Raw genomic sequence first — 12,093 nt, forward strand, 5'->3', positions numbered from 1 at the left:
TCAAATTATACCTATAAGATAAGTTTAATTTAAAATATCTTAAGTTGATTGAATGTCTTGTTAACTTCAAAAATGTACCTAATCTTCTCAAGTTATCATTTGATGTAAAATCACCATCATTATAGATTAATAATTGAAGTAATGAAAAACATGTACTTCTCATTTCACTTAATTTCTTATCTTTTATATTGTTGCAATAATTTTTTTTTAACTATGATATCATATGATTCAAATATGCTACAAAATTAGATTCTTTGTATTATAAGTTAATTATATACATACAAAAATTTCATGATAATATAAATTTAAAAAAATCAACAAACAACTTTGCATCAATATGCACTTTTAATATACAATAATATCTAAATGATATAATGATATCACATCTTTAATCTTTAAATATTCATTCTTTTTTATTATTAATAGTTCTATATATGCCATTTAGATGATGGTCAAGTCCATTATCTTCTCACTAATTCCATCCTATGCCTCTTCATTCATATTCGACATTTGTATGTGTTTATATTCTATTTTTGTTTCAACAATCTTTCTACCCATATTTCGTAGTTGATCATACATTCTTATGATTCCATCTTTGTCTATTTTTATTAATGATTGGTTAACTAATATATTTTATATATATTCCATATCATCTTCTATTATCTTTTCTTCAATGTTGGACAATATTTGCAATGCTCTTTCTTTCAATATGCCTTGTTGATACAAATCATAGCTAAAAAAAAAAACATATGTTTTAAAACATTTTCTTCTCTTCAACTCTCAAGTTATCAAAACTTACTCTCAATATATTCCAAATCTTACAATCACCATTCTTTTCATCTCTATTGCTCCCAACCTCTCAACCTTTGTTTTTTCTCTAAAATATGCACTTGTAACTTTCAAACTCAATGATAGGCTATTGCATGCTTTCACAATCTTTTTTCCAACTTCAATAAGTTCATCTAACAATTTATCTTCATATCTACAATAATGAGTGATAACCAATCTCAAACTTGTTTCTTCATCAAGTTCTTTAACACTTATTTTACAAATTTCAATACTACAATACTCCATAACTTCTTAATGTCAAGTTTTTACAATTAATGTATTTTCACTTATAGCAAATAAATCATCAATGGACACATCTTCAATTTGACTTTGATTTATGACATTGTCAAAGTTTATCATGACTTTTTTTTGGTCAAAAATGATTTCAACTTTCTTTGTGCTTCTTTCAAATTCTTTGGTTTTTCTTTGATTTAAAATTTTTCTAAGATATGGCAAGACCTTTTGTAACAATCACTACTACTTTTATCACACTCAATAAAGCATGAAGCATTATATACGTTCTTTATATTATTCAATGTCATCTTTGCTATTGTGGTCTTACATATTCTACTCATTCCAACAAGACACAATGCCATGACTTTGGTTGCACATAATTTTGATATTTGGAATAAACATTGCTTTCTACCATGCACTTCCTCTTCAACTATGTCAACTTACAATAAGAAATTAATCTAAGCATCAACACAAAGAATAAAATTATAACACATAAAGTACATACTATATTCTAATCTAAATCTTCAAACTAACATTCATATTAAGATGTCTAACCATGATCACATCATGTAAGTTTGTGAAAAAATAAAAATTCTAATTAATCAAATCTCTTCAATACATTCTTACATTATTTAATAGAAATGGTTCTAGAATTGGCACTCTATTGAATTTGTATTGTGATTCTATATTCTCATGACATTTATCCTTTGATGCACCATAGTATGGTATTTTTGCCACAATAATTCCACTCATAATCTTCTTCTTCAAGTCTCTCAATCTTTCACAAACTTTTACAAACTTGGATCAATGCAGTGGATTTAAGTTCTAATACTCTTTGATAAGTTCCATCAATTCATTGCAATTTGAAGGTAATTTTGATCTCTCACCTTTTCTTATTCTTTTCAATATATCATCCTTCCTACAATCATCAAATGGATTACTTTTAGAAAAAATCTTATAATATACCATTGCAAATAAAAATACATCTACATCAAAAGGACATAATGTCATTATTTTATATTTATTCTTCAATACCTCAAGGGCCGTGTAAGCTTAATTGCCATAAATATAATTATTCTCTATTGCTTTTGGATTGCTATCAATTTCAATCTTAAATATCCCAAAATCAATCACTTTTATAATAGCATGTCAAATAATTTTATTTATCTCTTTTTTTTTTCCACAACATTCACCAAAATGTTGTCATGCTTCAAATCACAATTTGGAATATACATGTTATGCAAGCAACACATCCCTTTTGCAATGTGATACATGATATTAATAATAATAATAAAAAAATACTTCTCTATTTGTTTCTAACATATTCTTTAGATTTGTTTGCATAAATTCCATCCCTAAATATACATGATTATTCTTCATTTTAGATGAAGAATATCTACTATTTTCATTTAAAATACTTTTTATTACAAAATAATATGATATTAAATCGAGATGGCTTAGACTTGCTAACATGATTGCTTCTTTTATAAAAAAATTTATATGCACATTTTTCATCTTTTTGGTTGCATACAAAAGTTCAAACCACTTTGATTTATGCATTTCTCTATAGGATCCTTCACCTATGAGTTTTATGAAATCAACACTTTTAATATGTGAAGATAGTTTCAAATCATCCAATTCTCCATCTTCTATGTAATGCAAGTCTATCAATCTTTGCAATAGATGCTTTGCCAATTCATATTTTTCAAATTTTATTTCTTCATTTGAAAAAATCAATCTTTTATATAAATGTCTTTCATCACCTTCTATTTCATCATTGATTGCAATACCAAAATTATCAAATATTTTTTCTATAATTATTTTATCAAAGTGCTTCAAAACGAAAGTAGTTGATACTTCATAACAACACTTCAAATCCAAAAGTAGTTCTCTAAATCTCTCTTTGTTCTTCAATTGAATCATTGTTGCTTTACACCATTTTTTTTTTCTACAATTCTTTATCAATAAATAAGTCTTATTTAATATAATTAATAACTCCTTCAATAATTCTTCATACTCCAATCCATCTTTGCTACAAGTCATCAAATAGTCATACACCTTCTTAACGTGTTTGATATTCTTGTATAAGATTGTACATAATTTTTGTTCAATATGTCTTCTTTCCTCAATAAAACCATCAATGCTATAATATAGGCTTGATATTCTCTCCAAATATTTCCACTAATATCTTCTATATTTGATATTTTATCAATATCTTGTAAATAATTATTAGATTATTTTATACTAATTAGATATCTTTCTTCTTATACACATAATACGGATCTTAATACCAAAAAATATTTCTTGTTCAATTCCAAAAGATATGCCATGTTGACTTGCCTACAAATTTTTCAATATTCAACTTGTTGACACACATTCAAAATTGTACATAAGATTTGTTTTTCTCATTAATATATTTTATATTCTCCTATCTAAATTGCTACACCAAGCATATCATCTTCTGTCCTATGCAATACATGTATCACTCTAACAATACATCTTTAGCCTTAAAAAATCTTAAACCTAATATTCAATCATTACATATATATCAAAATAGCTACTCTAATCTATAACAATAATATAAACCTTATTAATATTACAATTCTACTCTCAATTCTAACTTAAGTTTAACAAATATTTTAATCTACATCTTTAATAGCCACTATCTAAAAAATTCAATATATAAATATATACTTTCAAACATAAGTAAAGAAATAAATTAATAAGTCATAAACATGCTCAATATACTAAACTAATGCCATGCAATCCTAATATTACATGAAATTATTACATCATTATTAAATCCACATCCTAATCTATTCTTCCAATTATTATATCTCCACTCAATACTATCCTCTCTCTATTTCATTCAACCTTCACAATCTTAAAGTAATAAATCCTATTTTCAAACAAATCCTAAATAATCTCTAGTAACCATTAAACCATATACAAATGATACGCAAATCCTACAATAGCAAAGCTTATGTCAAAATAAACCCTAACCAATCTTAAAACAAACAAACATCCTAAATCCACATCCAAATCCTAACAAACATCCCTAACAAACATTAACGAATTTTACAAATACTAAAAATATTTGCCCTTAAACAAAAATCTGATAATCGTTTCTGATAATCTTAATAACTTCTTCACAAAAATCATAATAATTTCTTAAATATTCAAAAAAAAAAAAAAAAAAATCACAAATTAGATCATTGTATCAACTCATTCCTACAAACTCATAAATCTACTTTGTCTCTCTTTTTTTGACTTTGATGCTCCACTTATTTAACGCTTACAATCTACATACCACATCCTATTTGCTTGAGGGCCTCCTTTCACTCCGGCAGCCGCTCCAAACACCTCAATGCTTGCATTTCCACGACCTTTAGCTTGTTGGAACCACTACTCATGCGGCTTCAGTGAAACAAAACATTGACGACAATCTGACAATTGAGCTCTCACAACCGCTCCTCCTAAGTTATGTGATCCAAACTCCCCAGGCCTTATCATGCTCGTTACTTAATTTGTTGCCACAAATTCCTCTTAGTTCCTACTTTGATGATTATAATCTTTCCTTTCCTAGAAGCTAACATCAATTAGCTCCTACCTTCAGAAATTCCACTCCCAAATTCCTAGATCCAATAGACTGATTGAAAATATCCAACGCCCTCCAACAATGAACCTATTCACAATGGATGGCTAATCTGTATTTGACACTCATACATTGTTCTATCTAGGCTCTTGACAACAACTAATGACGTTCACATTAGCACAAAGCACTAAGCTTGTAGAAGAATTCTCGACATTTGAATTACAATATTCAACTTGTGTAGTGTATGCATTCAATGCCAATCTAACCAGAATGCTCGTACTACCACTAGAATCATGTATGTTGGAGCTTCTAAATGACTCAAAATCCATGGCTCTAGAATTCAATGGCTCCTACTTGCACCTCCAAAAAATTGCCCACCACAACACTAGTTCCCAATTTGTCCGGATTCAAACACGACAATGTGAGACTGCACTCTAAGCTACCGTTCGCAGTAATAAACCTCTAATCATGTCCTTAGGGTCACAGATTTTGGCCGAGGACGTCCATTGCAGCAACGATACCAGGAGAAAATCTAAACTTCGGCATCCGCTTCAATTAGAAGCCACCAAAACCTCGAACCTACATGATAAAAATCAAATGCCTGCACGTTAACTTCACACAACCGCACTGAAGAGCGCGACGCACTCACCTCAAAGCGAGGAGTCAAAACCCTACGCTTCCGAAATTGCTTGCGTTCCTCGACCTCCCCTCCCAGCGCAATCCACCTCACACCTCCCCGCCCCACTCTAACAAAATCCTAGAAATGCTCCCATTCCACTGCCGCGACGAGAAGTCACACAACGGCATCGGTAGTACCAGTGCCCTCGAATCGTCGTCTCCGTGGCGATGAACTCTTGTTCCGTTCCCTTGTTTCCTTCCTGGAGCCCTGGAATGTGCTCTACTCTCAGCCTTGATCGATCGAGGCCTGCCTGGGTTCCTTTGCTCCTCCCGGGCTCTAGATGCTGTGGGGCCTTCCAACATAAGCACCTTGGGCGACAAACTTCCGCTCGAACTTGTCAAGGAACTCCAGATACAACTGTCAAGTAACAATTTGAAGTCATAATCAAGCAGACAGATCTGACTCAGTAAACTAAGTTCTACAGGGTAATAGAGAGCATCAAATGATGAGGAGCTTGAGTATGTAGTATGCACCTGATTGGACACTTCGGAATGATCCTCTCGAGTCATCTCCTGTCCTATAGCACTCTGCAAGAGCAAACTAACTTCATCAGCATAAGCAATGCGATAGCTGAATTCTCGGCTGGAACGTGCTATTGTCTATGTTGACACAAATCCAACAACGAGTAGATAAAAAAGTAGGTCGTACAAAAACACAAAGACGCCATTGTGTATAGCATAAGGTTCACTCTGTAACTTGAAACATGTACTGGGCACGAATAATTATACTGAAGAAAAAGAAAACGTTGGTAATAACAAACGCAAGGATATAATATAAGATCGCACCTTCATCAATCGCGACAGAGATGGCAGCAAATTGATAGGTGGGTAGATCTGCATCATGATCATTACATTAGATCAACTACAGGTTTACAATCTTCCATCACTAACGATTAAATGGGAAGAATTATCTCCTATGATGAAACTGGATGCAAAAATATGAGCACTTATAAGCCTGGTTCGAAGTTAGAACCAATACCTGTCTATTTTGTAACTGCCGATCCACGGAAATTTGACCTTCTGTAATGTAATCTATGAGATCAGGAATAGGATGGGTAATATCTGCAGAACGTACGACAGAGACGAAACTCAGTAACCTAAAGAGAAAAAAAAAAAAAAAAAAAAAAAAAAAAAAATCATAATTCAAAGTAACAAATTAAGGCCTGTAGAAGGTCAAGCAAGGACAGAAACAAAGCATCAAATTAGCGTAGTTCTCCATCACTAAGTCCACTAATATGAGAAATCAGTGAGAAATTGAGGATTCAACTAACCATCGTTAGGCATAGTTAGAATGGGAATCTGAGTGATAGACCCTTTGCGGCCCTCAATTCGCCCGGCACGTTCGTAAATAAGTGGCAAGACCTGTGTACATGTAACCAGGATATCCACGACGCCCAGGTACTTCTTCACGAGCTGCAGAAACCTGTTTGCATTACTAAACCTTATCTTTATCAAAAATTTATATTCTCATAGTTGAGTCTTGTTTAATAAACATATCCATTTAGTATCTACTAAACCACACTCGCACAATGCCAACCCACTCAACACCCTGAATCACCTTGCAACACCAAAATTGAGCACAATACCGTCGGTAGGACCCAGCGAACGAACAAACTTCATTCCAACCGAAAAAAGGAATTCCGTCGCCGACACGACGGCGGCGACGAAGTACCGACGGGGAACGACGACTCGTTCCCTTGATCCCATATGCCAGCTCGGACCTCGACCTCTGTTAGATCAGTGGTCCTCACAGACGGCCGGGATTACTCCCCGTGGCACAATCGAACACAGCGGGCAGAGAGCAGTGCCATGCCAGGCCGGGTGAGGGGTATCTATGCTGGGCCCTGGCCAGCCCTGCCTGGGCTCTGTGCGCTCCACATCTCTCTCGCTCTCTCTGTCTCTCTGCTCTCGCTCTCTCTCACTCACTCACTCACTCACTCACTCACTCTTTCTCTGTTTCTCTCTTTTTTTCTACTTCCCTCTCTACTTCCCTCCCCTTCATTCCATTTTCCTTTCCTTCCCTTTCCTTTTGCAAGCGGCTCTGCTGGGTGCCGCTGCAACTCCTCTTCTCTTCCTCCTCTCTCTCTCTCTCTCTCTCACAGCCTCATATTGGCACAAGGGCCATTTTCTTCCTTGAGCTCATTTCCTAAAGAATCTCTCTCACTCTCACATTAACACTTACCTCTCGTGGGGAAGGAAGGAAGGAAGGAAGGACGAAGGAAGGAAGGCTTCGGGACCTGGCCATCCATCTCGATCTCGAGGTGGGAATGCTTTTTAGGGTTTTGGTTTTGACTTGGTTGTTGAGGGTGGGTAGTTTTTTGGGTGGGGTTTAGTGTGTAGGGTATGTAATTAGACGGGGAGCTTATTTTTTCTAAAACTCAAAAGTAGAGGAGAGAACTAATTGGATTTTTTTTGTTTTTTGTTTTTATTTTTATTTTATTTTAGTGTTCATCTTCTCTTTGTTGCGCTACGGAAAATTGGGTGGACACTGTTTTGAATTGATAATTTTTTTGAGTTGGTTTTGTGAGGGGGTGGTTGATAGGTGCATTTTAGGGTTGTTGTTGTTGTTGTTAGTTCTTGAGGTTAAGAAGGATTGAATCGGATGTGGTGAGACATTTGTAGGGTAGGTTTGAGGAGCGTTGAGAAGCTTTGAGTTAGGGTTGAGGGAAGGTGAGAATGCTGAAGGGTGGGGTGTAAACGATTTTGGGATACTGCGAGGGGGGAATAGCAGCAGGTTGGTGTAGTGGGCTTTTGCAGGTCTAAGCGGTAAGGGAAGGGAGGTGTAGCGGAGTTGAGATCCATACTGAGGAGCAATTTACTAGGGACGAAGTGAATTGAACGGGTTTTTTTGCTTGTTTTTGTCTGGACGGAGTTCTGCAATTCCGTCACAGTTCGATGTTGATGAATCTGCAGTTGTGTTCCCTTCTATGTCTCTGACATTGATCGATAGATGCTGTTTTTGCCTTAATGGCAATGATCTGCTGCACCTGTGCGCACAAGTAAGTGGAGCGAGTAAAGCTGCAGTTGTCTGACATCTTTTTGGCTTCTAGAGGTGCAGCAGTCTTCTTGTGGAGGTTTAAGAAGCATTTTCTTACACCTTCTGCGAGAAGTGAATATGTACAAAGAACGGAGCTCATCTCTACCATCAGAGGCTAGAGGTGGGAATGTGAGAAACGAACAGCAATTATATCGAGACGTGACTGACAACAAGAAGCGATTAGAGGATGGTATTGATAAATCCTCTCCTTCCACCTCAAGAGGAGGAATCGGCAGGGAAAAGGATCGAATAGCTGCTCCCGCCGCTACGACTCAATCTCGTCGGAACGCTGGACATGAGACGAGACCCACCATGGAGAAGGCGAAGTATCCAGAGGATGGTGAGTTTCTCTTATGCAGACTACCACTAGAACAATTACCAGTCTTGGCTGCTCGTATGTATTAGAATGATCCATCTGCAATTCTCTCCCTTGTTTTATTCTTTGGAATTTGCACTTTTGGTCTCCGCGTCGTTCCGCTGATAAGTTCGGACTGAAGACCCTGCAGATGACACAGGTCTTCCTTTCTTTCACTTCATGACCCATTGAACATTCTTAAAAATGTCCGCCCTATGGTTTGGGTTTTAGTAATGGGTTAAGAAACCTAAAGGTTATTGCTCTCACTCACTCCCTCTCTCTCTTAAAGAGAAGCAGAGGAGTGTATTCCATTTATAGCGCTCTGTGTCCCTTCTGCGTTGAGAGATATGGTTGGCCAATACTTCCTGGCAGATTGTATTTGGCCTCATCAGGCTGTATGCCTTAACTATATATTCTGACATTTCTCTTGCCCACTTTATTGGTCCACAACGTTATGCTTCTCTCAACATCGTAAATGTGCAGTCGTCTCGTTTGTCCACTTCTGATTGGATGCGAATTGTTGTTGTAGTCGCAGCAGAAGACTCAGAATCAGAAAGCGAGGATTCTGATGTGAGTGCGTCAGACGGGGAGGATACTTCTTGGATCTCCTGGTTCTGCAGCTTGAGGGGCAATGAGTTTTTCTGCGAGGTTGATGATGAGTACATACAGGATGATTTTAACCTAAGTGGCCTGAGCAGCCAAGTTCCCTACTACGATTATGCACTTGACTTGATCTTGGATGTGGAATCCCCTAGTGGTAAGTTTTGCACTGCCATCCAACATGCGTATGGATTTTTACTTAAGGAGTCACGAGTTCTGCATATGTTTATTCTTTTGAGTGCGAGGTCGTCCGCTGTGCTGTAAATCCATCTTCGGTTAATATCATAACGGGACCAGCATACATCTTCCATACATTGTATTTCCAGATTCTACCGGCGCAACCCTTACTGCATGTATATTAGCATATTAAAGTCTGCAGCTATCGTTCAGGTGGAATAGTCAGGATTGTTCGATGCAGCTTACTCGCAGTGATAAAGTTGTTGATGTGTGAGTCTCTACGTACCTTTCCTGAACAGAAATTCATATTTTCTGTTTTTACACATGCAGATGACATGTTAACTGAGGAGCAGAATGAATTGGTAGAATCAGCTGCCGAGATGTTGTATGGGTTGATTCACGTACGCTATATTTTAACCGGCAAAGGGATGAATGCAATGGTAAGTGAGCTATGTTGATTTATTTTTTGGCATTCTGCATCCCTGCATTTTGATAAATTGTAGTAGTTATGTGTGTTACCCTAGACAAATTAATCACTCTTTCGTGTGTGATCTGCTTTAATCCTACATTGGCGCGCAGCTTGAAAAATTCAAGAATGTGGACTTTGGTCGCTGTCCTCGTGTTTACTGCTCCGGACAACCTTGCTTGCCAATGGGTCAGTCCGACGTTTCCCGAACAAGTACTGTGAAGATATATTGTCCAAAGTGTGAAGACATATATTACCCTCGATCTAAATATCAGGGCAGTATCCTTTTCAATTAAAACATTTGTTTTTGGTTGACTGTCGTTCTGTGCCTTATTGTGATCAGTCATGTAATTCATCTGGTCACGATCTTTTTGTTAAGAAATGTTTCAGATTGCTTAAAAAATATTAAAAATTTAAAACATTACTTTCTAGGCGTGGGTATCTAAATTGAAAGGGGGGGGAGGGGGGGGGCACTAGTTTAAGTCGTGTAGAATTATTTATCTGGATTTGTTGAGATGGTTATCTTAACATTAAGTACAGACATTGACGGTGCTTATTTTGGCACAACATTCCCTCATCTTTTCCTCATGACTTACCCCTACATCAAGCCTTCGAAGCCCACTCAGAATTATACACCCAGAATATTTGGTTTTAAACTACATAAGAGTGCAAGGTAGACCTTCGGCGTTTACGCTTTGTTGCATTTGCGGCGACGGATCGATCAGTGAACCGCACTGTATGTGCCTAAGAGAAATTTGGTTCCAATCCGGAGTTTGTGGAAGAGATATTCACTGCGTAATACATTGCAGAGATTTTGCAATAGCGGGCTGGAATATACTTGTGATGCATTTTGGATGAGGTGTTCCACGTCTGCTTGATTTGGCTGAAGTCGCTTTGTTTTGATTGTTTTAGATAGGAGAATTTAGTGTTTTCTGGGGATGTCAAATTGACTGTAGTGTCTTTTCTTTTTGTGGCGTGTTAGGAATCAATTCCTTGTAGAGAGCACCTTGGGATTCGCGTCACTGTAAACGATACCTTAAAGATTACTGTGCATCATTAGTGCTAATATTGAGGTAATTATGATTAGATTGAGATTATCTTACGAACCAGGCAATGTAAATGAAGTGAGACACATTGTACTATTTGATATGTCTAATCATGGGTTAAAATTTTTGATGGGGTAGAAGTTGATCATCGTCCTACTGTGATGTCTGAGATAATGTTCAGTACCTTCAAGAGAAGCAAAGTCTTACCGTAGACAGTATGTCCTGAATCAGAACGTAACTCAGGATTGTGGACCTCTGTAATTCCCATTACCCAAATCCATAACACCCTGGACCCACTCTACTTATTCCTCCTAGGAACATGAGTGCCTGTCTGGGATTTTCCATCAACTTTGGCCAGGACAGAATGAAGTCAGTACATCTTCACTGGCAATTTATCCTAGAACAGGTTGACTACTATCAATGAATGGTGCTGTATTGTTAGCTTTTACTGTGAAGTTTCACAACTATGCGTATTTACAAGAGTGATGTGCACAACTGTGAGTAGGAAAGGTAGATATCCAAAAGAACCTACATTATGTAGAACTTTTATCATCCATGTTGGATAAGTGTGCTTTGGAGCATTGGATCACGTCGTTGTAAAACCTAATGTGTGTCAGTGTAGAACCTGCATTTCCATCACAATTGTCAAATTTCAAGTGGATGGCAACCAAAAACATCTTTCAGAAGTATCCTAATTGTAGTACCATATTCATTTTAAAGACCTTAACCAATACATTTAGTGAGCTTAGTTGTTGATGAGTCGTATTTGAGTTAATGCACTCGACACGAATGAAGAGGAATCCACATCAGAATGCTACACCCACCTGATAATTTACCCTCTGAAAGCGAACGATTGGATCAGATTTTCATCGTTTCTCAAACGTTCCAAGAGAGGAACTAGCCGAAGAGCATCCACGAAGCCCTGAAAGTGTAGTTACCCCACCAGTAAACCATCTCTGTGGAAGTAAAACGAGAGTGGATCGAGGCCGTAAACGATTGACTTTCTTTAAAATAGACGTTTTCTAGATGGGCCAATCCACTCAAAATCCAAACGTTCAGTCGCAGCCAATGGTCGAC

At 36.7% G+C, this 12,093-nt stretch overlaps 2 protein-coding genes across 6 annotated transcripts; one reads left to right on the forward strand and one right to left on the reverse strand.

Annotated features, from left to right (window-relative positions):
• Positions 1-426: 426 nt before the first annotated feature.
• Positions 427-7,042, reverse strand: LOC112283689 (V-type proton ATPase subunit B 2-like). Its single transcript, XM_073534821.2, is given in 7 exon segments — positions 427-5,693; positions 5,810-5,863; positions 6,122-6,169; positions 6,315-6,397; positions 6,607-6,685; positions 6,687-6,758; positions 6,917-7,042. Coding segments are annotated over 7 exon segments (543 nt in total). The 3' UTR covers positions 427-5,612.
• Positions 7,043-7,206: 164 nt separating this feature from the next.
• On the forward strand, positions 7,207-11,156 carry LOC112283092 (casein kinase II subunit beta-1). 5 transcript variants are annotated; one of them, XM_024521398.3, is made up of 6 exons: positions 7,207-7,596; positions 8,386-8,712; positions 9,257-9,484; positions 9,835-9,944; positions 10,084-10,249; positions 10,511-11,156. In XM_024521398.3, the coding sequence occupies exons 2-6, from the start codon at positions 8,451-8,453 to the stop codon at positions 10,645-10,647; spliced, it is 903 nt and encodes a 300-aa protein (XP_024377166.1). In that variant the 5' UTR covers positions 7,207-7,596; positions 8,386-8,450; the 3' UTR covers positions 10,648-11,156. The 5 variants fall into 5 exon arrangements, with proteins under 5 accessions (XP_024377166.1, XP_024377165.1, XP_024377167.1 ...); XM_024521397.3 differs by having other exon boundaries at positions 7,209-7,596; positions 8,394-8,712; XM_024521399.3 differs by having other exon boundaries at positions 7,210-7,596; positions 8,397-8,712.
• Positions 11,157-12,093: the final 937 nt, after the last annotated feature.

This window comes from Physcomitrium patens, chromosome 6 (genome assembly GCF_059467195.1).
Source record: "Physcomitrium patens ecotype Gransden chromosome 6, ASM5946719v1, whole genome shotgun sequence".
NCBI classification, from domain to species: Eukaryota; Viridiplantae; Streptophyta; class Bryopsida; order Funariales; family Funariaceae; genus Physcomitrium; species Physcomitrium patens.